The sequence below is a fragment of the Limanda limanda genome, chromosome 10 (assembly GCF_963576545.1).
Source record: "Limanda limanda chromosome 10, fLimLim1.1, whole genome shotgun sequence".
In the NCBI taxonomy this organism is placed as follows: domain Eukaryota; kingdom Metazoa; phylum Chordata; class Actinopteri; order Pleuronectiformes; family Pleuronectidae; genus Limanda; species Limanda limanda.
The window spans coordinates 802,712-829,736 of record NC_083645.1 but is presented as its reverse complement, the minus strand read 5'-3'; the positions used below and the strand labels follow the sequence as shown (position 1 = coordinate 829,736).

Here is a 27,025-nt window from a genome sequence, read left to right as displayed (position 1 = left end):
ACCCTTCAGGGAGGAAGGTAGGCTGGTCGGTGGTCAGTCAGAAATCTGAGGATCCTCCCATTCTTCCTGTGAGAAGTTGCAGGTTTATGGGCACAGCTCAGTTTATTTCCCTCTGGAGACCAAACATGTTTTCACCCATAACTTCAGTAATCTGAAAGTTTACCACACTATACTTCTACGACTCAACTCTTGACTCCTAATGGTTTTTAGTACCCGGTTTCGCCTCTCTTGATAAAGTAGTTGGAATACACTTGCCCTTGCAGCAGCCTGTACAGTTTGATTATGTAGAGAAATTTGTTCCACCCTCATTCTGTCATAAAAGGATTTCACTGGATTTCTGTCCAGTGACGAAACAGAGCTGATGTTTCACTCAAACTCCTTTAATGTGAACTCAATATGTTAACTTTACCCACAGAGATGAGAATGTAGCCCAGTGTGTATGTAACCCACGTTTGGACTACAGACTGATTAGCCAAGGGGGGTGCATCCCACATGTGCTTCGTAGACACGACCTCCATATAGTGATACATCCTTTTGGTGTGTTCATTAATCTTTGCTCAAAAAACAACAATCATACTAAGTATGTATGACCTCAATTTAAGCCTATTAAAGAGATCCATTTTATGGAAAACTGATACAAAATTTGTAGCTTAAAGGGATATTTCACGCAATGCCATTTACCCCGGAAACTCTAAAAGCGTTTTGTGGACTCAAACAGACTGAATTCATTTATAAATAATCACATTCATTCTCAGTTATGTAGCTGCATATCCATTTTTTTTTATTCATGTGCTCAACTAACCTTGAAACAACCTCTTCAAAGTGGAGGACAAAATAAGGACACAAACACATAAAGCTGAGGGAAGGGAGTGTATTTCATGGCTTATTCCCCCAAAACACAAATCAAATATAAAATCAACCATAAATTTAACGAGTAAAAACAGCAGACACAAAGTGTGGAAATTTCAGTTGTACAAAATGAAAATTGGATTTGGCAGATACAAAGACAATATTAAAACTATAAAACTATTAAAAGAATATGTCAGGAACGGCACATCATCAAAATGAAACAATACATTTGATTTATGATCACATTACCTTTCCTTAAAAAGTCAAATCATTCCAACTGCACTGTTGTGTTCAAATAGTGTTTAAAATATTAAACACTAATTAAATTATTTATCTGGTAACCAGATTCATATACAGCCTTTTCACTTCAACAATTAAGATCTTCCTTTGGATCAGTACAAACAGAATCAATGAGAAGCACTCATTTTTCTCAGAGGCCTAAGACACTGGCTGGAGGTCAGTTGAGAGCATAGTTGAACTGGTTGGAGAACTTGTCATGTTTTCTTCCGTCAGCTTTACTCATCACCTGAGCCACTCTCCGCATGCTGCTCCTGGAGGGACGGACAGAACCAAGGGCAGGAGAGGAAGATGGGAGGTGAAAAACAAAAAAAAATATTAAGTAGATACGTCTTACCACAGCAGGACAAATGTGCTGCAGAGACATGGCTGTGCATTGAAAGCAAAAATAAAGTTACACACCATAACACTACAATACAAAACAACAAACACGACTCAGTTCAACCTTCACTCCATTTACACCTGGTTTGAACATGTGATCTGAACCATAATCATTTATAATATAAAGACACTTGATCACTGGATCCTTGCATTTATGACTTGTAAACAGGTTTCTTGCCTCTACCCACAATGTGATCAGCGATAGACTCGTCAACAACATGATGGCAAACTAAACTAACAGTGATTGTTTTTATAACACTGCTATAACAGGGGGTTTCAGTACATACTTGTTAAAGACTTTTTTCTCCAGTCTTGAACGGGTTGTGTTGGCGCTCTGCTTCAGATCACTGAGGTTGGGAAACTTCTTCTTCTTCCCCTTCCCTTTCCCTTTTTTACCCACTCTGTCCGAACCCAGATTTTCGCCTGTTGCTGCCTCAATGTCTCGCATCAGCTCTGCATCACGCCAGTCTACAGCAGATAAAGAAACATTATTCCGGTTCTTAAACACTTGAATTGCCCGTGATAAAAAGTTGCGATTGAAAATAGAAGATTCAACAAAATGTTTTACAATTTTCATAGAACAAAAGAAACAAATGAAAGATAACAGTTAAGATGGGCATGTACTTGTGATGGTTAAGGTAAGGGTAACAAAACATATTTTGCTCAGACTGCTTTTTCTTTGGAAGGAGAGTCAAACTTAAAGACTTCGGAGAAAACCACTATGCAAAACCACATCCTGCTTTGATCTTCATGTACTTGTGTGCTTGTATTAAAGGGCAGCTCTTTCAACAACAATCTGTTTCTTCCAGTTATGTTTGCTAACGTCACCTGTTGTAGCTCAGGATGTCGAGCGGGTCATCAACTAATTGGAAGGTCAGGTACAATCCCTAGCTCTTCTAGCCCTGCATGTCAATGAGTCCCATACCAGAGGAGAGCTATATATAGAAGTGTAACACAGTCGACATCTCCTTTGGAGAAAAAAATGGACATTGAGCAGTGACAGCACAGCTGGGACAAACGACAATTATTCTGCCATTTTTATAAGGTAAACTAATGAAACATTATCATGTTAATGGTAACATCTATTTATGTGACATCAGTCAGAATGAGCAGAGGATAATTGTAAATGAGTGACAAAATGACACTTGAGACTGAAGCACAGAATAAAACAAACTTAACAGCAGTGATGGAACTAAGTCTTTGTGTAGGTTCACATCATCTGCGCGTAGTTAAATCCTTCATTAAACTACTCTCTATCTGCTGCAATTACAGACTCAAATGTTCACAAAAAGTAATTTGACTGAAAAGTGTAATGAAGTAATTGCAGCTGATAAAGTAAATGAGCTTAAAATGCCCAGTTTTGCAAACCATAGGTAGTAAACAGTGTGTTGTACAGAGCCATTTGGATCCAATTCTGGTGTTAATGAAAAGTGTATTGTCATAATTCTGGGTGATAAAGTAAAAGGGGCTGTAATGCAGAGTAATGATGTTCTAAACGAAGAGACACTTCTACTTAATGATGTCCTGCGCTGGAATTTGAGATAAACCTGCAGTAATGCAAAGTAATTACACTGTGATTGTGATGGGATTAAAGCTGGGCTCTCTGCTCTGTCAAAACACTGACCCCAGATCAGTGTGGGTGTGGGGTTATTAATCAGCCCGTATGACCCTGGGTCTGAATGGACCTTCAAATATCCCTCATTACATGACACACACACACCACACACCACACACCACACACCACACACCACACACCACACACCACACACATACACACGCAAGCAGTAATTGAAAAGCAGCTGGTGTATTTAAGAGAATCATTACTACTTAAAGGAGAGCAGCTGCATTTACATAGTGTGTGTGTGAGAGAGAGAGAGAGAGAGAGAGAGAGAGAGAGAGAGAGAGAGAGAGAGAGAGAGAGAGAGAGAGAGAGAGAGAGAGAGAAGAGAGAGAGACAGTGACAGACAGACAGACAGAGAGAGACAGACAGAGAGAGACAGAGAGAGACAGAGAGAGACAGAGAGAGAGGAAGAAGAGATGTCCATGAGAGAAAGACAGTCTTCTGAATTTAATCCATGTTACAGCAGGGCTCTTCACTCTGTCATCACCTCTTAGCCTTTACAGCTGGGGTCTGTGTGTGTGAGTGTGTGTGTATATGGCCTGGCTACTTCCTGGATAAACACACACACACACACACGCATGCACAGAATGAATCCAGAGAAGCACAGCGTAGTGGAACATCAATTCCCTGCAACTGTCTGTCACCTGCATGAACACTGATGCAAACCTTCACAAGTAGACATTAAAGACACAACATCAGACACTCTCTCTCTCTCACACACACTGAGACACACACGCACACACCTTCCTTAGTAAATTGTAAAATGGTTTTGTATTTATAAAGCGCTTTTCTAGTCTTGATGACCACTCAAAGCTCTTTACAGTACAGTTTCACATTCAGCCATTCACACACACATTCATACAGTGCATCTATTAGCAGCACTTTGTTGTTCTATGGGGGGCCATTCAGGGTTCAGCATCTTGCCCAAGGACACCTCGGCATGCAGATGGGTCAGACTGGGGATCGAACTGCCAACCTTCAGGTTGGAGGACAACCACTCTACACCTCAGCCACAGCCGCCTCAGTAGTGTTAGTGAGGGCACTCATTAACCAAATGCATTCCATGGCCCCTTACCCTAACCTCTACAATAACCATAACCTTAACGCCTAACCCTAGTCTAAATCTAATTCTGACCCTAACCCTCAAACAAAGTCTAAACCCTCAAACAGCTCTTTAAAAATTGTCGAAAGGCCATAATGTCCTTATCGTCTTTGCCGCAAATGGTTCTCACAAAGGTATAAGTACAGGAACACACTCACACACTTTCATACTATTGTATTAAGACAGTGGTTCCAAACAAAAAACAGGGGGGGTGAACACGGACCAGGGAGTCTAATGCGCGCACTGAAAGTGAAAGTGAGGGCCGGCACGTGCCAGCTGAGGTGGGATTCCAGCCCCCAGGGGCTCTGTGCAGGCCGCCGCGTACCCCCTGAACCACCTCACGTACCCCTGGGGGGAAGCGTACCCCAGTTAGGGAACCGATGTATTAAGACATGCTATCCTCTGAAGGGAAGTAAGTGTACGACATGTGTAGTGATGGAGTAGCACGTCATCCTGTGTTGACTTGTGCCATGTAGCTGGTATAAATAACAGTACCGGCTGTGAATGTGTGTTTCAGACTCATGTGTAAGAGGAAGAAGAGTGAATTTAAACAATGAGAATTGGATTGAATGGGGTCAAAGGTCATCCACCAGGGACAGCTGGAGAGAGACCAAGGAAAACAGACACATTTAACACCAGACACTCCATGGTAAGGATATTTGCTGGGACTACTTAAATAACAAGTAGGTGATATTTTCCATCCTTTAAAAAATGTGTTTGTGAAAGTCTTCTATTGTACTAGCCAACTTTTAGTCATGTTTTTTTCAGCTGACTTTGCATATTCTTCTTCTGTGCACTAATTGGTTTGCAGATTGTCAAACAAGTTTTTGAGCTTTCTTTCAAGAGCAAGTGATTTTGGACATTGTCTTTTCAAAGCCAAACCACCCCCAACTGAGGGAGAATGATCCACATCAAGCAAGTAAATCTAAGGATATACAAAGCGAGGCTGCAGGTGGACTTTTCCTCTGTCGCTGTTTTTCACTTCAATAATGCACTTTTAGGCAGCTACAAATTATTAACTTATGATGTGGTGACCATGTGCAATGATCTACTAAGTAGTAATCAACTAAGCTACATGACAGTGAGTGTGGGTTCTCAAGGTTTGTTTTTGATTCTTTAAGCTACTGGCATATGTGCTAAAGTCACATTATACATCTTTCAAACAAACATTGCAAGCCAATACCAATGTTGAGTCATTTGGGAAATAAGCAACCCATAAATCAGGCTCTGCTTTATACCCTCTATTCACACCACACCAATTCAGCTCCATGAGAAGTGCATTTTTTTGTTTTTTCCACCAAAGCACCTCTGTACTTTCAGCTCTCTGTCTTGTCGTGGAGAGACAGCAGGCAGCAAAGAGCTTCATTGGTTGGATGTCACCAATTCTTTGTCAGTGAGGAGCACCATGACACCCATCACGGCAATAGTGACTCCAGTAGAAGTAAGATGACTGACCAGCAAGAGGCATTAGTACATATGTAGAACAGGTAGATGGACTTTTGGTGTACACTGTGAGTAACAAGCTCATGATTCCTCACCAGCATTTCTCACCAGCACTCAGGAATCATTTCCTGAGTGCTACAGCTGAAGTCTCCCAAGAAGGCTCAGAAGAGATTTTAAATTGACCTCAAATTTCAATACAATAAAGCCAGACACAGTGTTAACTATGACAAAGGTTTTAAGTATCGCCAATTTCCTTTGAATTTGGTTTATTGACAACGTTTAAATATATTTACAAAATATATTTTATACATATGTATATAAATTACAAATGTTGTCTCCTAATCTGTTAAGATGGTAACTGGTGTCCTGACTGGTTAACCTCACTGTAAACAGCATTTATACAATGTGTGAATGTCAGACCGAATAGGTAGAGGGCGCTGAGGCCAAACATCCATCAACTCACTCAGGCCACTGTCCCCCTTGTGTGTGTGCGTGCGTGGAGGTGAGAGAGAGAGACTAGATGTGAGATTGACTCATGGATCAATAGTGTTGTTTGTAACAAAAGAAGCTATTTCACAACTCACTGGACTCAGCTACCCCCCACTCCACACCAACACACTGTCAGTTAACGAGACACTGCAGGCAGCTAGTGGACATCTTGCAGACTAGAGACTCTTACTTTCGCGCACACGCGCGCGTGCACACACACACACACACACACACACACACACACACACACACACACACACACACACACACACACACACACACACACACACACACACACACACACACACACACACACACACACACACACACACACACACACACACACACACACACACACACAGACTCACACACGTATGACAGACCACACAGATGACTTCATCTGTTATCTTCCTTTACGAACTCTTATTGTTTGCTGTGTCATTTCAGACTGGACACACTCTAAGCTGAGATAGACAATATCACTAGTGCACAAAAAGAAAAATATATCATCGAACTAGCCACTTACTCACAAACTGATCTGAGCATTTAGACCAGCAGCAAAACAGCCAATGCCACGAAACCAATGTCACTACAAGACCCAACTATCCGCTCATGACAGATTTGGTTTCTAAGGTTTGTGGCATCACTAACCCTGGCTGTCTGAATATGTTTTTTCAGACTGACATTTGTTTATTACCGGGTTAATGTTTTACTCAGTTTTCACACTGCTTCACCCACACTGACCACTATCATTCCAATCTTATTGATATTGAATGAATCACAAGTCCACATTGCACCAAATTCCACACTGCCCTTCAATGGGCCCTTAACTATACACATTCCTAGAGTAAAGATGATAAAATTAACGTTTTCCGAGTTATGCATTCCACAGACAGACAGAGATTTCTGGAAATAGTAGATAGATGTTAATTGTACACAAAGTTGTAAGCTCTGGAAAAAGCTAGTTATTGGACCTTGAGTAACTGTAAATGAGCGTGTATGGAGGCAGTTTACTTATATTTCAGTGTTTTACATTTTTCAGAGCTCAGTAATGGTTACTGTATGTGTGAGTGTGTATGTGTGTGTCATTCCTCACCAGGCTGCTCTGTCCTCTTCCTCCTCTCCTCCTGCTCCTCCCTCACTTGGTCCTCTCGCCTACAGGGTCGACCCTCCTGGTCTCGAGGAATGATCCGGCCATGGAAAGGACACTAGAAGAAACACAGTCATAGCTCAAACATATACTGTTGCCATTAGAGGAAACAGAAACAGATGTAAATGTGTGTTTGTCCTGATACCTTGAGCCGGTCCTGCCTCTGACACAGCTTTCCATTACCCAGTGGAGCTCTACAGTAATGGCTGACAGGAGTGAAGCTTCCAGGGAAGGAGATGTATCTGCTCTTGCTCTCTGCCAGCAACTGCTCATTCTCCACCTCTTCCTCTACCTCAATGGGCACCCAGAACTGATGCTGAGAAGCCGCTCTGTACAAAGAAAAAACATAGGATCCCAAATAACACATAGCTTCCAGTAATCTGCAATAAAATGTAAAAATGATGAAACTAACTGTTGGAGTATAAAAATAGAATATTTTGTATTCAACATCCACTGAATAAGCACACTGTTTAAAACTGTCTGCGGAGCTGACAGTATGTGAAGAAGGAGAGTGTGAAATGTAGTTTCCAGATGCTGGGTTTATTATCATATTCTATGAGAGTAAATCTAGTGGATATTTTGAGGGAATTTCACGGCAGACATAGAATGTCTTCTGTTTTAACATGAACTCACATACATTCACAAAAAAACTCAGGGATAAAATTATTGAGAATAGTTCAACATTCCTAAAAATGTATGTCTTTAGATAATAATTAAACAGGTCAATGATATGCAGAGTCATGTAGGGCAACCTTTGTATCTATCTATCAGAGATATGTTCCATGTAGGTTTTTTAATTACTTGATGATCTTGCCAGCATTGGGCTGCTCCTGTCCCCAGTAGTACAGGTCCAAACCAAATGGAACCACAGGAGCATCCACAGCCTTCTGGTCTGAACTGGACTGAGATGAACTGGGACCTGATGAGCTGCTGCTGCTTTGGGAAGGCGAGTTGAGGGAGAGTTAAACTAGCTTCATACAGAAACTTCAAAATAGTGAGAGTGCAGCTGAAGGAAACCAGAACATTTCACATAATGGCTTGAAAAAGGATCGGACGAGTGTTTGTAATCAAATGGAGCTTGTGTATGTGTTTAATGCAAAAGAGTAACAGTATAACAGAGCAGCAATTAAATACAGACTTCACTGCTTGAACTACAAAACTGATGTTATCCTCGGTAATTATTTATTTGAGGTTTTAATCAGATAACAGCATTGCTCTGTGCAGACACACATCTCTACCACTAGTTTTCTAATTGACTCACGAAAATACGTGATTAAACAGACTGTTGCCCTGCTGGAACATGATTAGGTTCCAGGGTGCTCAGCTGACCTAATAGCCTGGTCATTAGATGCTGGGCCCTTGGGACCCAAGATAATGTCTGCTGACAGAGGCCAGTGTAGTTTGGGCAGCATCATTTGGGAAACAGGATAATCTCTATCCATGTCTTAGATGTCAGGGCTATGAACAGGTTTAGGATTAGCCATTCATAATTTCCAACATAACATAGCCATTTTAGGTTAGTGCTTGTGTTGGCATTTCAATGTTTATAATGAAATTTACTTTGAAAAATTTCAAATAATTAACAATCTAAAATTACACATAACCATGCCTTCTTTCAATGATCTATTACTACTACCAATTACATGTTTAACTCACTGGGGCCCAAAACTGCATGGTTATCAAAAACATTTTTTTTAGCTGAGCCTAAACTGGATATTCATTTATCCAAGAATTATCGTAAACAACAATGAACATAAACATCAGCCACTGAGGTGTCCCCTTAAAAATAATAGGAGAGGATATCGTGCTTCACAGTACTTGCATTTCCTCTCTTCCATGTCAAAGTAATGAAGTAAAAGAAAAATGTTTATTTAAATGCACTTTATATGACAATGTAAATCATATTTTAAATGTGCACCCAATTGAAATGTGCAAGTATGCATTTTCCATATTTCTGCCCAGTCTGCTTATTTCAGTGACATGAAGTTGAGCTCATTGTGTATTATAAGTGTACTTGCACAAAGCAAGTATAATGCTATAATAATAACACATTTATATTAGACTAACAGCTACAGTGTAATTAACTAGAGCTCATGCTCTAATATTTGAGGTAAGAGGGAAGGAAAGTTTGAAGCTGGACCTGTGTGCTATCGAGTGATGGTGACTGCAGGTACACACTGAGGCTGATGGAAAGAAGGTGAAAAGGGTTTAGAACAGGAAAATATGGTAGGTAGAGGTAATGGAGGATGAGAAAACATAGACCAAGGGCTGTCCAAGAGGAGGTTAAAGAAAGTGGAAATGTTAAATTAGGAGGTAAGCAAAAGGATTTGTCACCTGGGCTCCACAGAATGAGGAAGGCTCTGTCTCAGGAGGCGCACCGTGGCAGCTGCACAAGTTGGATCCTGCTCCTCTTCTGTGAGACGCTTCATACGCCTGAATGTAGACGAGTGTGAGGAAGAATGAGGGGCTGGAGCTGAAGGTCTCTTAGCAGGAAGTTTTGCTGTGACAGGTGCTGCTGAGGTGGAAGGAGTGGGATCCAAACCTAACAACAAGGACAAGGAGAAAGTATGATCAAACTTTAATAAGATAAACAGACCCTCTTTTGTCTTGTATCCATCTTTCCTGGATTTTTCAACAACCTCTCATCTGATTTACTAACTAAACCAATTGGCCAGATATTTAAACAGCCTTTTCTCTCTAGAAACCGTCCTTCATGCATTTATATCAACATGGTTAGAGTATTGCAACTCCCTTTTCTATGTCTGCACTATAAAATCTCTCTCCTCACTTCAGCTCATCAAAAATGCAGTAGCCAGAATTTTTACAGATACCCGAAAAAAATGAACATATCACACCCATTCTTGCATCTTTGTACTGGCTCCCCATTAGATTAAGAGTGGATTTAAAAATGTTGCTTATCACTTTTAAAGCCCTGAATGGTCTGGCTCCAAGGTACATAGCTGACGTTTTAACAACATTGTGGAGGTGGCTGGGCGAACACCTTAACCTTTACCAGAGGATCAATCAGCGCAGGTGAGAGCTGTTAGCCAATTGATTCTCAGGTTGAAAAGGCAGCAGCGGAGCTCCCTCAGGGAGACACTGAGGACCGAGACACACAAGGACTGAGGCAGTCAAGGAGAGACAAGACATGAGCGAAGTTCACGGAGGACTGAGTCACAGAGAGACACAAGACACACTGGGACTTAGAGACTGAGCTGAAAAGCTAGTTGTTCATGTTAAGTTAAATTTATGGTTGCTCGTGTCATTATTAATAAAAGATGCTGAAAAGTGACACCTTTGTCTCTGGCCTCGGGAGAGCCCCGTGACATGGTCAATTGCCACAAACACATAAACCGTCACAAGCCCCGAGATCCTCAAATGCTGCCCCCTGGTTGTTCCAAAGTTCAGGCTTATATCTAAAAGGTGAGCATTTGCCATTCATGCCCCCACACTTTGGAATAACCTGCGTGAGGAGATTAGGATGGTGAAATGTATCACCTTGTTTTAGTCTCTTCTTGAAACGCACTTTTATAGCCTAGCCTTCCCCCTAATGTTTTTATACAGGTATTTATCTATTTTGCTTTCTTAATATGTTTTTGCTTGTTATACTGCTCTATTGATACTGTTATTGTGATAACACTTTTATGATTCCTGTTGTTTTTATCATGCAAAGCACCTTGTAAACCTTGTTTTGGAAAGCTGCTTTATAAATAAAGTGTATTATTATTATTACTATTATTAAGGAAGTAAGCCGGAACAAACCTTTAGTCCACACAGATTTTGACAAATTAATATCACAATGGATGAGTCTTATCATCTTTCTCATATTGAGAGTTGTGTGATCACGTAGGCAAAGAAAAATGTGGCTCTGTAACAAAGTTGCTGATTGGTTTGAAGCTCAAATGGAGTGCTAAGGGGCGGAGTAGCTGTGGCTCAGGTGATAGAGAAGGTTGTCCACTATCCAGAGGCTGCCATCCTAGGAGTCTTCCACGTGGCCCTCACTTCAGATTAGGTTGATTTTATGTCTGTCTTTAACATACACTTTCCAACACTGATGCCTGTATGACATTCTCATTCCTTATAAGTTGTAATGTTTATCTTCAAAAACACGTGTTTTTGTTAAAGTATTGAGCAAATATATATATTTATTTTTGATTCATAAACATTGTAATGTTATTTCAGCCAGGCGGACCTATTCTCTTTTAGCAGACACAATTGTAAGTGATACATTTTTTAGTGCAAACGCTTACTGCTGATTTTGTGTATGCGCCTGTGTGTGTCTGTTCAAAAACCAAGGGGATTCTCAGAGTCTCAGGGGATTGATCCAGATTTAAACACAAAAAGCCATGCACTTGTGCTGCAGGTGAGATCAGAGGGATGCAGTAAGCTGAGATCTGCCAACATGCTGATCCCACACATTAAGAGGGCTGATCTGAACACTTCAAAGAGTCGACCGCTGCCACAGTGCACTAACAGATTCACACAGTGGACAGTTTTTAAACTATGTTTAAAGAGTATAGGACAGACAATTATATATTTTTTTTATTTCAATAAATATATTAAAATATAAAGCTAAACTAGCTGATTAACTGATAAAGTTGTGGAAAAATATAAACGTAGAAAGAAAAACTTGATTCTATAAAAAGATTGTCTGTGTCAAATGCAGGGCTTGTTTCGAATTCAAATAAAAATAACTAGAGATCTGCTGATACAAGTCTGTCAACGTCACAAAGGATTTTGTGGATGCTAGGGTTTAAAAAAGACATATTTGTTAAAGATTTTCTTGCTTTTATGGCAAATGACAAATTCTAGTGAAGACAATACACTGTCACAAATTATTTGTGTCTCGGATGGATAAAATAACAGCATAATTCTGCCAGCTGGTTGCAGGTTTCACAGCTGATAATCAAAAAAAGCTGTAGAAATCATTTCAGGTGATGAAACTATTAGTCATTTACTTGAAAACAGGATAGATCCCTTCAAAATGTTTCAATCAGAGATGACCAGATTCAGGGGAGTAGCTCAGGGCAGTCAATCAACAGTAACACATGAGCATCTTTCTGTTATTTTCGACTACTCCTTTTGCACTGAAGTGTCAATCTATTATTAGAGTGACAAACTCACAGACAAGCTAAGTCCTGCATTACCTGCATTATCTGAGATAGTGAACGACACTGGGATGTAGGTGGAGGGCTGGGTGGAGCATGCTGGAGCAGGGATCGGGAGGGACTGGAGGGGTTTGCTTTCAAGGCTCACATAAGCTTGATTCCCAGATTTGTATATTAGCTAAATAAACTAGCTTAAAACTAAATTTATAACAGAACTAATGAGCCCAGTGTTAATATAAATCCTGGTCTTGGTCCTGTTACACTGTGTCCTACAATATGCTAATTTTTTATTACACAACCACGTATTAGTCAATAGTCTAGGACCAGACCATCATCCCAAACTCACCCTCTCTCCCTTCAATCACACTGTGTTCACTCTCTCTTTCAAATACAGTCTCAATCTGCTTCTCTCACACCTTTTCAAACAAACCAGACAAAATAGCATGAAAAAAGAGAAGAAGACAAAAGAGAGAAGGGAAGGGGAGAGAAATAGATGCCAGTGGAAAGGCGGAAAGAAGTATTGATTTTCTTGGGTTAAGGAGGGCCTGTAATTAAAATGTTAATTTGAGAGAGAGATAGTGTCCTGACAGCAGAGAGAGGGATAAGAGAACTGATAATCAGGATGACACAACAGCACAGAGGGGAGGAAGAAGGTGAGAGCGGAGTACAGCTGTACACTCTGAGCACTTTATTAGAAACACCATTTCTGTAGATTTGTCAGGTGCACATTCATGCTGCCAATCTCCTGATCTACCACATCACAAAGAATCTACTGGATACACAGCTGGTGATTGTGGAGGTCATTGCAATTCATTGAAGGAGCCATGATAAGATGCTAAACTGTGACCATGAATGGACGAACATGATCAACAACCCTACTCATATAGACTGTGACAGTCAGAATATGATTGATTGGTATTGAGAGCCCAGAGTAATTCAAGGAAACATTTAACATCACACAACCAGCAGCAGCATGGAGTGTTGACATTAGGAAGCTCAGGTCAATGGAATCATGCTATTGATTCCAGATTGTGACTCTAACATCTGCAGCCTCAACAGAAATCAAGATTGTGTGTCGTGAGTCTGTGTCACTGCAGCCTCAGATTTATTTTCTTTGCTGACAGGAGTGGAACCTGTCTCTGCTGTTGTAGACCATCCATCTTTGGGTTTGACTTGTTGGTCTTTCTGAGATGTTTCTTTGCTCAACACAGTTCTAAAGAGTGTTTATCTGAATTACTGTAGCCTTTGTCAGCTCCAAGCCGTCTGACCATTCCCCTATGACTTCACTTATCAACATCTTGAAACATCTTGAAAACACATGTTACATGTTTTTCTAGGTATCAACAGGGGAAAGGAGAGAAAGAAAGACAAAATAACTATAATAAGATTTTAACCACTGGCTGGGTTGAATAGTCAGAGGAGGACATAAAGCTCCATGATGAGACATTTTTAACTCCCAATTGTTCCTTTGGTTCTGGTAATCAGATGAATAGAGTGAACATATACATATTAAACACACCAATTACACCTGAGGTTTGTCTGCTCCAGCTAAAGCTAGATATGAACACATTAATTTTTGAAAAGAACAAGTGTTAAGTGTTAGAGAAGTGTCACATCAGCAAAAAATCATGTTTTTGAAAATAACTGTCAGGATTCCTTTAAAATTCAGAAGAGATGGCAGGTGTGTGTGTGTGCGTGTGCAAGTGCGTGCATGTGTTTGTGTGTGTGAGAGGTGGTAAAATCTGTGTGCGGGGCTAATAGGGGCTCATTAAAGAGGTTGCATTGTTAATTTGGTATGGCCTCTGCAGATCGTAATGATCTAGCCCACTAATCACCCTGACACACACACAGCTGGTTTGGACCCATCAGATACAATCTAATTACTTTTGTGTCTAATTGATTAGTAATGGCGGGCATGGGAGGAGAGAGGGACGGCCTCACAGGTAAAGAAGAGGCTCAGTGTGAATGTAACGACTCAGGAGGGGAGTACAGAGAAGGGGTCAGAGGCCACCTCACAACCACATCAACATGGCTGACCTCGCAATAACGGCACTGTCAACTTGTTCTGTTATGGTGTCATTAACAAACACATATAAATACAGACACTCACATAAACACTTATGAATCCACATATAAATCTATACAAGGGATGGCGAGAGGTTTGAATATGGCTGACAGAGCAGCATTGTCAGAGAGTTAGTGTTCACAATTGCCTAGAGCCTTCACATGTTCACTGATAATGATACTAACAGCATTCAAATTCCATCTAATATTTAGAAAAAACATGTTGCTATGTAGCTGACACAGCAATAACATGAACAGGCAGTTGGTTAATGACCTCAGCATTTAACCTCTAACCTACTGTGATGCCTGGAGGCTAAACATGATCCATACGAATCCAATGCAACCACGATGCAAGAAGGACCAATACTTTAACAGTTACTCGTATGTAGCTAGTGATGACTCTGTGTAGAGGTAAATGGATGTGTTGACAAGACAATATTCATCAAAGGTACACAGGGAAAATGCTTGTGAAAAAGGAGCTATCGGTCTCCATTAAAAGTCACTGCTGCATTCAAATCAAAAACACACACTCAACCATCAGAACCCAGTATGTGAGACTAGGCCAGGTCACTACTCACTCCTTTTAGCCTGGCCAGGCTCAGGAAGCAGTTATGGTCATGTCAGTCTCACCAAAAGTACTTTGTATTAGTGGCTATCAACTGATTTACTCCACTGTAACATCAACCTGTGTAGGTAATCACACAAATGTTTGGCTAATTTGGTTAATTTAAAAAGGGTTGTAGTCTAAATGTTGACAATTTTTGGCCTCTCCCAGAATGCTTCTGCATCGTGCACAGTAAGGAGGTATAACGCATAATTGATTTATCTCAAATTTGTAAAACATTCTAGCAAGTGTTTGTCATTTTCTGCTAAAAAAAGAAAAAAAATTTAAAGTCAGAAATAAAATTTGCGTATTTTTTTATGAAAACGTGAATTATCAACCTAATCTGTAGAACCCGCCAGCATAACTAGTTCATGCTGAATTTCACCTCATTGTATCAAGAGCAAAAATTTCCTGTTCTGGTTAATTCTCATGGTTCTTCGTTTTTGGTTATTTTCAAATAAAAGGCTCCAAAGAGCCATTGTCCATTATCTGCTGAGCAGAAAACAGCAGACAGACACAGTCGTAGAGCAGCTGATGAAAAAAGTGGATAATTTGCTCAATTTAGTCAGATATTTCGCTAAGGAAGAGGTGGAGACCCAACACAGAGCTAAATAAGAGGGAATACTGTACTTAAGCGTAATGAGGTGAACACAAACATCACTCCCCCACACAGCTGAATGTTCATTTTACTCTGTATCAGCTTGGTTCGGAAAAATCAACCAATTGCTAATAAATTCACCAGCAACTGGGAAGGTGGCGACATGTCGAGGTTGTTTGACAACTTGTGGTGGTGACCAAAGGAATTACCAACTAATGCCAAGTAAGGCTTGATTCAAGATATTTTATCTTTCTTTCCAACCATGACATATAAAACATTCCCTCACTGATCACTTTTATAGTAGCCAAATGATGGTTATTCTAGTTAAAATCCATTTTCATTTCTTTGATTTCCCAGTGTTATATTGTATGGTGCACAGTTCATCACTCACAATAATGTGAATAACTTCAGGACACTGACTTCATCAATGAAGATGTATGTTAAGCTGTTCGCAGCAATCAGCAATCAATGTTGTGCTTTTAAAAATATTGAAGTGCAACCCATGTGAAGATAAGAAATATATGACTAATAAAAACTCCATCGTATGAGAGATTGTGTGTGTGTGTTTCTATGTTTGAATTTTTTTTTTCGATTTTTGGTACATTGACTTGCACCACTTACGCATATGTTTGTAGGATTGAGGTAAAACACAAATGTTTGTGTAGTTGGACTCACCATACTCGCTTCTTAGATGCTCTGGAATGTGTGGCTCATATCCCTCTTTCTCTGGAACCTCATCAAAGTCATCATCGTCATCATCATCATCATCCTGTCCGTCTGAAGAGGCCTTCATCTGAGGAAGGTTCAGCTTTTGTTAATATCAAAACTAGAAAAATATTTATTTATTTTTAAATGTAAAAAATAAGACTATTACATGACTTGCACAATATTGTTTTGAGTGAAATGACATTGATATATTGACATAAGGTCTACAGATTTGCTTGTCCTGGGACCTTCAACCATATTTCAATGTCATTAGAAGACCTATAGTAAACAGTTTATCAAACTACTAGTTACAAGGTTTAGAATTAACCTTCAACTCAACTAGTGTATTGTTGCAGACTACTTAGCTTCAGGTTATATTGTAGCCAAGACTGCAGGACAACACTCGCCCACTTAGTGCAATAAAATAGTTAAAATATTTCACTGCCTCTCTCAACTGCTGTCATTGCATACGTATTACCTGCGAGCTAGCATGGGAGCAGAACTGTGAAAGATATTAACTCAAGAGGAAAAAGCAGCATGGCAGTCTGATAGATATAGGTATATTAGGAGCCAATTATAACAAATCCAAAGAGTGGTGTGCTGAGATGGACACTTTGCTCCATGATGTTTCAGTGGTTAACTCATGGGCAGAGATGTTAACCAGGTCTAAAAACTATTTTAAGCCTTTAGCTGGTAGTGTAAGCATCTTCATTACCTCACTAATCATTCTAGTTGGTGTATTTGGAGTCGTCTTAGCTGGATGCCACTTCTAGATACGACACTGCAACACTTTACAGCTTTATGCAAATGAACAATTCTTAATTGAAAATAAAAAAGTGTGTTTTTTGAAAGTCAAAACAGCTCTAACACCTCAAATAACTGCGGCACAAGTACCTAAATATTAGCCTCCAAAATTGCACTTGTTTAGTAAGTGCAAAGTGCAATCACACTGACAATTATGGCAACATCCACTAGGTTGGGCAGTACACTTGGTCGTACACTAGGGCACCAATAAGGTGTACTCAAACAGTAACAGGATGAGTTGAAAACATTGTATAAGGCTGGATCTCTGGAACGTATATTTCCATGTGAAATTGAAGAATAGAGTTTTTCTTCATTTAGTGTCTCTCTTGCTGGGCTGAGGACAGTTGCCAGCCATTGCTTGGTTACAGTGGTAGTTTCCTCTTAAACTGTGTGTGTGTGTGCGTGTGCGTGTGTGAGATGAGCTCCCATCAATGCTAAGCAGAATTTACGGTTTTTAATTTCCTAGTGAGGTTGTTAGGCATTGCCTGAGCTACAATGCAGAACACACACACACACACACACACACACGCACGCACGCACGCACGCACACAGGGGTCATTTCCATGTCCTCAGCTGTTAAAGGCGAAGCAGCTACCACTCGTACTCAGACACGCACGTGCACATGCACACACACCATTCTAGCAGCATAATAATCACAGTGATTAGCTTTATGAGGAGCAGTCAAACCTAACGTTAAACTAACCTCTTATTCACAAAGGCCTATTTTTCATTAATGTGTAATACCTTTGTAAGAGAGTGTGAGTGTGGTTGCGTATAAGATAGAAGATTGCACTGTTACTGTTGATAAAGCTTATTAAAATGTAGAAATGGTTTAAGAATGATAGAACAGAAAACTGAACCAGAGGAGAGTCAGTTAACCATGGTGGCAAGTCTGTACACACTTCTCGATCCAGCAAACAGAGACCAATTAAAACAGTTCATATTACAAATCAACCAGCAACCAAACAATTATTGCCTAATTAGTTGCAATTGATGCATGCACAGTGACAGAAACAAGGTGGGTGGTAAAAGGGAGAGAAATTAGGCCTCATTCATAAAATTTGGTACCTTCAAATGAAAAAGTTCATATTGTCTTATTTTACCTCTCTAATTATCACACTGATTATATATACATAAAGATAATACAGATTTTGCTTCTAATTAGTTATTTGATTTTATGAAAATAGGGTGGAACTTCTATTAACTATTGCAGTTTTTCTAGCCCTTGCAGCACTGGTTTAATAGCCCAGAAAACGTAAAGACAAATTTCATGCCTTGTAAATCTTCTCACAGAAATGAAATCTGTGAATTGAGCATTTTGTCCGTAGTCAGTGGACAGACGCAGACAGATGAGAGAAAGCATAAAAAGACAGTGAGAAGTTTGCCAGAAACAAATAAGAAAAGTGACTTCACATGGCATTCTTTAAAAAGAGAAAAGGAGACAGCAGGAGACTATTCATTCTTCCGACAGGCAGTTCCAAAACAAAAGTTTCTCGTATCTCATATTTAAAAATCCTGGCAGGACGAGCAAGAGCTCACAAGAAAAGCTTCCAAAACATTGGTCGAGACTGTGAAAATTAGTTAACATAAAGAAGAAAAAGGGAAATTTAATTTAGATGTTTTTTTCTTTTTGGCACTTTGTTAAGGTGCACATTTTTAGAAAAGATTTTTGTATTCTTATTTATTTTTCACTTGACATGAGAAAAGAGCATTTACTTTTTAATAGAGTACTTATTTATAATCCATCAAGTTCAATACTGAAATAAACATTGTTGAAATATTACTGCACCAACAGTCTGTTGCTGGCTACACACAGATGTTGAAATATCTACTATTTCAACATACAGTATATTCAACTGAATCATAACGCAGGTTAAACATTATGATGTTCTGGACCTTTGCTGGAGAAAATTTTCTTTATCTGCACTTCCTTGAATTTTGATTGAATACCCTAAATCATGTTTCTGTGAGGCAACATGGGTCTTGGCCTTTGGGTTTACAATCCATCTTGCTGGTTACTTGATGTAAGTGTTTCAGTCTGAGCTGCATGATGTCTAAAATATCTACTCTGTGAAAATCAAGATTTTACAACGTGTCCTAAAAGCAATGTAGACAACAACTACAGTCTATGTAGACCTGCAAGCGGTTTTCAGGACTGTGATGACTGAAAATACTCTATAGATCTGAGCAATGTTTGTGTTGCAGAGATATTATCTCTGGAACGAGATGTGAGACTGCGGCAGTGGAGTGAACAGTTTTAGTCTCTAATTTATTTAGTCTGTCCCTGTTGCAAACAACAGTCTGCAGAAATCAGACAAGAACATCGATAAGTTACAAGTGACAAGTGAGTTGACAGCTTATCACTGCATCATACACCAGGAGTCGTTGTGTGGCAAAGCCTTGAAAATTGAACATGTGATGAGCATCATAACATTAGCGGTTAACTTTATCAGAGCCAAAGGTTTAAATCACCGCCAGTTCAAGTATTTTCTGGAGGAGTTAAGTACAGAATATGGTGACTATCACACAGAGGTGCGATGGCTAAGCCAGGGAAAGGTGCTGGAAAGTTTGTTCCAGTTGCGTGAGGAGATCTGTGGGTTTATTGAAAGCAAAGGGAAAGGCACAACAGAGCTCCGGAATAAAACATTTCTGTGTGACATCACGAGCCACCTGAAGGCGCTCTACCTGCAGCTTCAGGGGCGGGGCCGTGTCATCACTGACATGTACGCTACAGTGAGGGCTTTTAAAACCAAGCTGCGCCTGTGGGAGACGCAGATGCTGCAGGAAAACTTTTTTTTCTCTTGCTACTACATGACATTTGATTTTTCTTTGAAGTAACTTATTTTTGGCTGGTGTTTGCCTGTAGAAAATGTTTTCACTGGAAATTACTCTGGGAATACTGCAGATAGAGCCAGAAAGCAATTAATGAAACTGATTTTATTACTTTTATATTTATTTATGTATTATTTATTATTTTTATTTCATAATTAATGTTGTTTTATAGGCAATACTCTATAGGCCTTGTTAGTTCCAGGTTCAATATGTGCCCTAAGGTTCTTTCAATAAGTTTTCAATAAATGTTGAACCCTTCTGGCCCTTGACTTGTAGCAATTTTTTAATTTCGGCCCACTGTGTATTTGAGTTTGACACCCCTGCATTGGGTGTAATCTAGGCCCTAGAGTTTGGCCTGTTACCCAGACTGATGTGGCCACAGTAGTTGTTGTTCCCCTTACAAGAGTTGAGAACATGGAAATGATCAACGCCTATGTGAGAAGGTAGTGAGGAGACCCAAGATGCCTAAGCATCATCGGCCTGTGGACACGGCAACCTAGAGCTGCCCATATCAAGCGTTGTAGAGAAGTTTAAATGTACCAAGACAAGGCTGGAGATGACCCTCTCAGAGTCCTGAGACAAATATATACAGTCTGTTGGACTATCCTTGACAACGTTCATCAGGGTAGAGGAGGTTTGGACCTAGGTCAGAGTAGACCCCTGTGGAACAAGGCAACTCCTTCAGAGCAGCAAAAAATAGTCTTTTGTATTTTGTCACTACCACTGTAGGACCAGCGTACCCTCAAGTTCGGCCTGTATAAGGCCAAAACAGGTGCACAACTCTAGAGTCTCTACTTAGCTGATAAATCTGCTGCTGACAACCAAGTGTAGATATAAGGGACAGTATTTATTTTATTATGAACAATGAAGATGCACTTTGCATATTTAGTATTATATTTAGTGTTGCTTACTTATAGGAGGTAGAACTAATCTAGGATCGTTGAAGAAATTAAGAGAAGTGCATTATACTAAAATATTTATATAAAAATCAAGAATTAATAAAAATGGATATAATCTCTGCATTGAGTCCGACAATATTGATAACTGCGATAACTGATATTTTTATGTTGACATCAAATCAAATGAGTCACCTAAACATCTTCTTTTAGCTGGGGAAACTTGACCTTCTGGTGCAATTAAAACCTTACAAAAGCTCCTTATGGACCCTTGTGCTGGTTCTGTTTTGTCATGCAAAAATCCCATGTCTTCATGTATACATGCACACATTTCAGGGAATAAAATGAATAACCAGAATAAACTGAACTCGTCATAAAATGAAACAACAAATTCCCACAATTAAGTGACTTGTAACTGTGTGAAATGCAGAGCTGCAGTAAAATTAGGAGTAAAATCCCCCTGACTCAGATAAAACAGAGCTGTTATTATTACAAATGATCCTTTGAATCACAGAAAAGATACTGCACATTGTGAATTAGAGCTGTGAGATACTGAGACTGCATCTTGTTTGTTTCTTAAGAGAAAACCTGAGAGAATGCTTTTAAACAGAAGAGTAACACTTTAAACACCAAACCAAACTTTCTTCATTACTCCACTCCACTGCTACACTATTCATCCTCACAGTACAATAGATTCACACACACACACACACACACACACACACACACACACACACACACACACACACACACACACACACACACACACACACACACACACACACACACACACACACACACACACACACACACACACACACACACACACACACACACACACACACACACACAGATATATTCTCTATAGGTTTTGTGCTTGTCTGCTTTAATCCTGGCTGGTTTATTCTGTTCTGATCAATGACCTAAGACTAAGAAGTGATCACCCAGCTGGAGGAAAATCCTGCCCCAACATCATCCTTTCTTCCCCTCTTTCTGCAGATTTGTCTCTAATTCACCTTAATTTAATCCTGATAGCATCAACTGCTGTCGGCCAGCCTGGCAGAGCCGTAAGTCTCAGCGTAGAATTAGCTTTCCTCCAGAAACATTTTGCTGACGGGGATCATGGCTAAAATATGGCCTCTATTCCCCCACATGGCTGCATGGGGGTGGAGGGGGGGGGGGGGGGCTGTTTTGCATTTTAACAGAGCTTTGGTTTATTCTCCGGGACACACACTGGGAGATAATCCCACAGTTAAAACTGCATCTTTGACTAAACCTCAAGATTTACCAGACAAATTAGAAGTCATGGTTTCAAAAAAGCAGGACCATGTGTCACTGTAATAGGAAAGGGACAAAACAAATATTGGTAACTTCAACATTAAATACCAACACAGATAGATAAAAAAACTATTCCTGCACAGAGCAGAATGAATTAAGTAAAGTTGTTTAAGTAAAGCAGGGTTATGTGTTACTATAATGGCAATGTTTACTCAAAGATTAAAAAAAATAAGAGGCTCCTGAAAGGCAAATAGGGAAGAAAGAAAAATAAGTAACACCCAAATAAAATAGAGCTTCGTTGGAAGTGGTTGCTTAAGATGGGACCATATTTTTCTTGGGCAATAAAAAAGTTTGAATGGATGTTGCAGCAACAACCATGTACAACTAATCACAACTGAACAGCTGATCTGGACTGTATTTATGAAGCTGCCACATTTTCAATTACTTTTCTGAAGCGATGAATCCTTATGTCTATAAATGTTTTGGGGGAAAGCCCACTACAGCTTTTTTTAAAAAGCCTGTTTTATCCAATCCAACTAACAATATGAAACTACTAGAATAACAATTCTAGTTCGACTGAAATGGGTGAAAGGAAATTCACCCACTGCACCAGACGCATCTGATGCAGTTGTCACAGACCCAGCGTTCAATGTGGAGGCTAAAAGTTTATATGATAAATAAATTAACAAATTCGTTGTTTATTAATTTTGTGTTGATTTACCAACTGACTCTTCATGTGAGCATTTTGAAGAATCTAAGTGATATATCACCATGAAGGAGCCTTTTTAAAAATAATAATATTTATATATAATATGTTTCAAATAATCTTAATTTGAATGTTATCCCCAATATGGATCATTAAAATTACAAGATGGATTTTTGCGTTTCAGCTGATGTTGCATGAAGTGTAAAATATCTAAATGATGGAAATCAATTATTACGAGTATTTAAAGGTTATTGTAATTTAAGAAATAACTTGAATAATAGCTGGCTATATTAGCTAACATTAAGTGTAGATATAAGCAGTCTTGTCAACACAATGGTTACTTAAGTGGATGTTGGCACCTAGATGAAGCACATGCTACTGTTCCTTTGCAGCAGTATATGATTACATTTATTCTTTAAAATATGTATTATAATTAAGCATTGTAAGTGGTGTAGATCCATGCATAAATCCTAAAAGCAAATAGAATGTGTCATGCTAAGGAAAATCTTCGTATTCCTGGTCCATATTTTTAGATCTGAGAGGTGTGTTTAAAATGACATGACTTTACACATTTTATATTCAATAAAACAACCGGGTTGCCTTTGTGTTGTATTTAAATGGAACATAAGTTTCCAAAGAAGGTCTACCATGTTTAGTTAGAAGCAAGTGACACTTTGATATTCCCAAAAATGAGAAATCATACATATAATCCCTGTATGGCACACAGAAACTCTGGCATTGGAATCAATAACATTACAATTATATAACTATGACTAGTGTTTGACCTGGTGCACTGGTGCTCTTATGGCTGAACTGGGAGTAGTTCACTGAAGCCAGGTTAAACATCTGGTGGGAAAACTGAAACCAGAAGAGTAGTACGTTGAAGACTTAATATTTTTGTAATGTTTGGGTGTCCACCTTCTTTTGGTAATTTAATGTATGCTCAGCATAAAGATCAACTACAGAGTTATAAAATGTAAGACCAGGATTTAAGTAATTACATTCCCACAGGTGTCTTGCTTATTTAGCTTCTAAGGCATCCCCCCCCTCTCCTGCCCTCTCCCCTCCCTTAAATTAGAAAAAAATGTGAGTGCTATACCTCGGACAACTGCTCCCGTGACTTCATTTGTCTCTTGGCAAGTTTGATGGCACTGCATTTAAAAACCCATTCAATCTTATAAACCAAAAATTAAATGTAGTCGACTGTGATGGGCACTCAGTGCATCTGCTATTTATATGCTAATGTACACTCAGCCTGCCAAGGTCTGGCAAATTATTACTGCACAGCCATAAGTCAGGTGTATGGCAGGGAGGGTTATGTTAACCATCACACACTCACATGGAGGAGGGGAGGAGGACGTGAAAGCAGAGGGAGATGGGGGAGAGGAGGGCAAAACACAGGGGGCTGAAAAAACCTTTAGAGATGTCTCCATTGTCTCCCTTGACAAGTTAATATAACTCTCCACCTGGTTTATCTCACACACACACACACACACACACACACACACACACACACACACACACACACACACACACACACACACACACACACACACACACACACACACACACACACACACACACACACACACACACACACACACACACACACACACACACACACAATTGTCTTTTGGGAATGTTGTCTAATGCCACCATTATCACAAGACATTTCCCCAAGAGAGAGCAAGTGAGAAACAATTAGCTTAATAAACTCAAGTCATTTTCCTAAGGATATTCGGGTTAATAAATGAGTGCAGAGTAGACTGTTGACTTTAACACTGTACTGACAGATGTCTTACTTAAGTTTCTCAAACCCGGTATTAGGCAATTTAATCAGAGGCGGGGTTTCCCACAGGACAAACTGTCAGAACGACCTGAATGTAAAATGTGAGGCATTTTTAGTATTAGAAAACTATCTGATGCTCTGGCTTCACCTACTGATTGTTATCCAATTTGGAGGAATCCAAAGCTCCCATTTCTAAACCACTAATGAGAGCCAGGAGGAGTGTTTGACCGAGGGTCAATCACTGCTCGTGCACAAGTTATATTTCTGTACAGCAGTGTTGTTGTAGTGATTTACGACCATGCACGAGTTAGCCACATATCTGATTCAAAGGCAATGATAATTAAAAAACGTAATAAAGAATTTAGGCTAACGTAAGCTTTTTTTCCATTATAACTTTTACTGATGGTTAGGGCTTTGTTATTACATTTGCAACGTTGCTTAAATCATTGAATCAGGCATTCTCTATGTTGTTTTTTCTGGTTGCTGCAGTTACAGCAATCAGGACATCAGTGGAAAGGTACCTCAAATTCTCAAGTTCTTGTTACCCCTCTTCTCATTTTACGAAATCTTACCAACTGCATCTATAACTGACAGGGGTAGTTTTGGTAAAACAGGTCAAAGACAAATAAGTGCTGATAGAATCCCAGCAATGAGTCTGGAAATTAATGGACAGCTATGGATGACTAACTTGAAAGGATTTGTCTGTGTGCCAGAGACCTGTCAATACTGTGGTTCATTCTGAAGAAGGCCATAACAAACATTAATACTAATTAAGACAATTAGGAGTAAAAAAAATGTTTTAGAACTCCACGAACCTCAATAGCATGAATGATTCATTTGAACCAGCATTCAGTTCAGGCTGGACTGAGCAAATCTGCTAGCAGCCTGAACCTCCCTGCCCTATTACAAAACAATTTGAATAAAGCTAGTACACATCTAGTCTCTTTAACAAACCAACTTTTTTTTAAATATATTTGTTCTGCCTCTCATTGATTGATTAACATATTTACAAACTAATTAGGCCTTAAACTTCCATTGTACTCTGACCTATCTAGGTCTTGATTTGCCACAACACCCCACATCTCTATTACCACCTTGCACTCCTATTCATTACAACATAGAAAGGATCCCATGGGATCGTAGACTAATGAGAAAAAAGCTTTCCACTCCCCCTGTTCGACTGCCTCCTCTCTGCTGCTCAACCCCATTATACGCCTCGACCCCCAACCTTCCCGGACACATACGAGCGCACGCACAAGCACACACAGACACACAGACACGCACACACGCACACACACAGAGAAGCATCCTTTGTCTCTGGGGAGCAGTCAGCTTATATGATGTATAAGGTGACATCTTTATTTCACTAACCTAGCCTGGCAGGTCTATTAGCCAGTCCAGAGCTTTCCAAACCTTCCCCTGTCACTGAGCTTATTCTCAACTGTCTAGTACACTTCCCCCTCCCAGTCTGTCTCAATCTGTGATCAAAATGGTCATTATTATACATTTGTGCCGACTGCCATAGTGAAATTACACAGTGCTGTTCTTAATTTTACTGAGATTTCCTGAAAGCTCTTTTACGACACCTGTCCTGAAAAGGTGCAGGAGCCCTTCAGGGAGCCTTGGGGGCCTAGTTTGGCAATGTGATTAGTGATATCAGAATGGCCCAGAGGTCTTCTGGATTACCTCCTGTCACACTATCAGAGATATCTCATGGTACCAGACTGTGTCCACAGTGTTTTAGTGTACTCATTAGATTTCACTCCGACTTCACAAACTGTCTATATATAGAATTATTGTACTTATATAGCTATACAATGAAACTGTACAGTCTGTTAAGTCTTTTTTTGCGAATTTGTATTTTTCAACTTGTGGTCTCATGAGTGGTCCCACAAAATATACCAAAAAAATATCGTTCAAAAAGCTCTCATCTCTTTGTCAGGAGTAAGCTCTCTCTTTGCTCCCTACCACAAAGTACTTTTTCCTCCCCATTGATCAATCCATCAAATGTCTGCCGCTTATCTGAGATTGGGTTGTGGATGGGAGCTCTGGGTCTACCACTGGGCCTCCTCTCAGTTGGGCATGCCCAGTAAACCTCCAATAGAAGGGGCTCAGGAGGCATCCTGATTAGATGCCCAAACCACCTCAACCGTCCGCCTTCAAGATTGAGGAACAGTGATTTTACTTCTTACATCTTATCTCTAAGGCTAAGCCCAGCTGACCAAAGACAGAATCTAATTTCACCCAGTTGTATTTACGATCTTATTCTTTTGGTCACTACCCATAGCACATGACCATAGGTGAGAGTC

At 39.8% G+C, this 27,025-nt stretch overlaps 1 protein-coding gene across 3 annotated transcripts in view; it reads right to left on the bottom strand.

Annotated features, from left to right (window-relative positions):
• Positions 1 to 856: 856 nt before the first annotated feature.
• Positions 857 to 27,025, bottom strand: part of uvssa (UV-stimulated scaffold protein A) — a 42,126-nt gene continuing 15,957 nt past the window's right edge. The window contains exons 9-15 of one of the 3 annotated variants that reach the window (XM_061080143.1): positions 16,382 to 16,499; positions 9,667 to 9,874; positions 8,134 to 8,268; positions 7,478 to 7,661; positions 7,279 to 7,390; positions 1,815 to 1,995; positions 857 to 1,400 (exon numbers count right to left, since the gene is read on the bottom strand). In XM_061080143.1, coding sequence (XP_060936126.1) covers positions 1,307 to 1,400; positions 1,815 to 1,995; positions 7,279 to 7,390; positions 7,478 to 7,661; positions 8,134 to 8,268; positions 9,667 to 9,874; positions 16,382 to 16,499 — 1,032 coding nt within the window. In that variant the 3' untranslated portion in view covers positions 857 to 1,306. The remainder of the gene's footprint in view (positions 1,401 to 1,814; positions 1,996 to 7,278; positions 7,391 to 7,477; positions 7,662 to 8,133; positions 8,269 to 9,666; positions 9,875 to 16,381; positions 16,500 to 27,025) is intronic. The other 2 variants (XM_061080144.1, XM_061080145.1) reach the window with 2 other exon arrangements.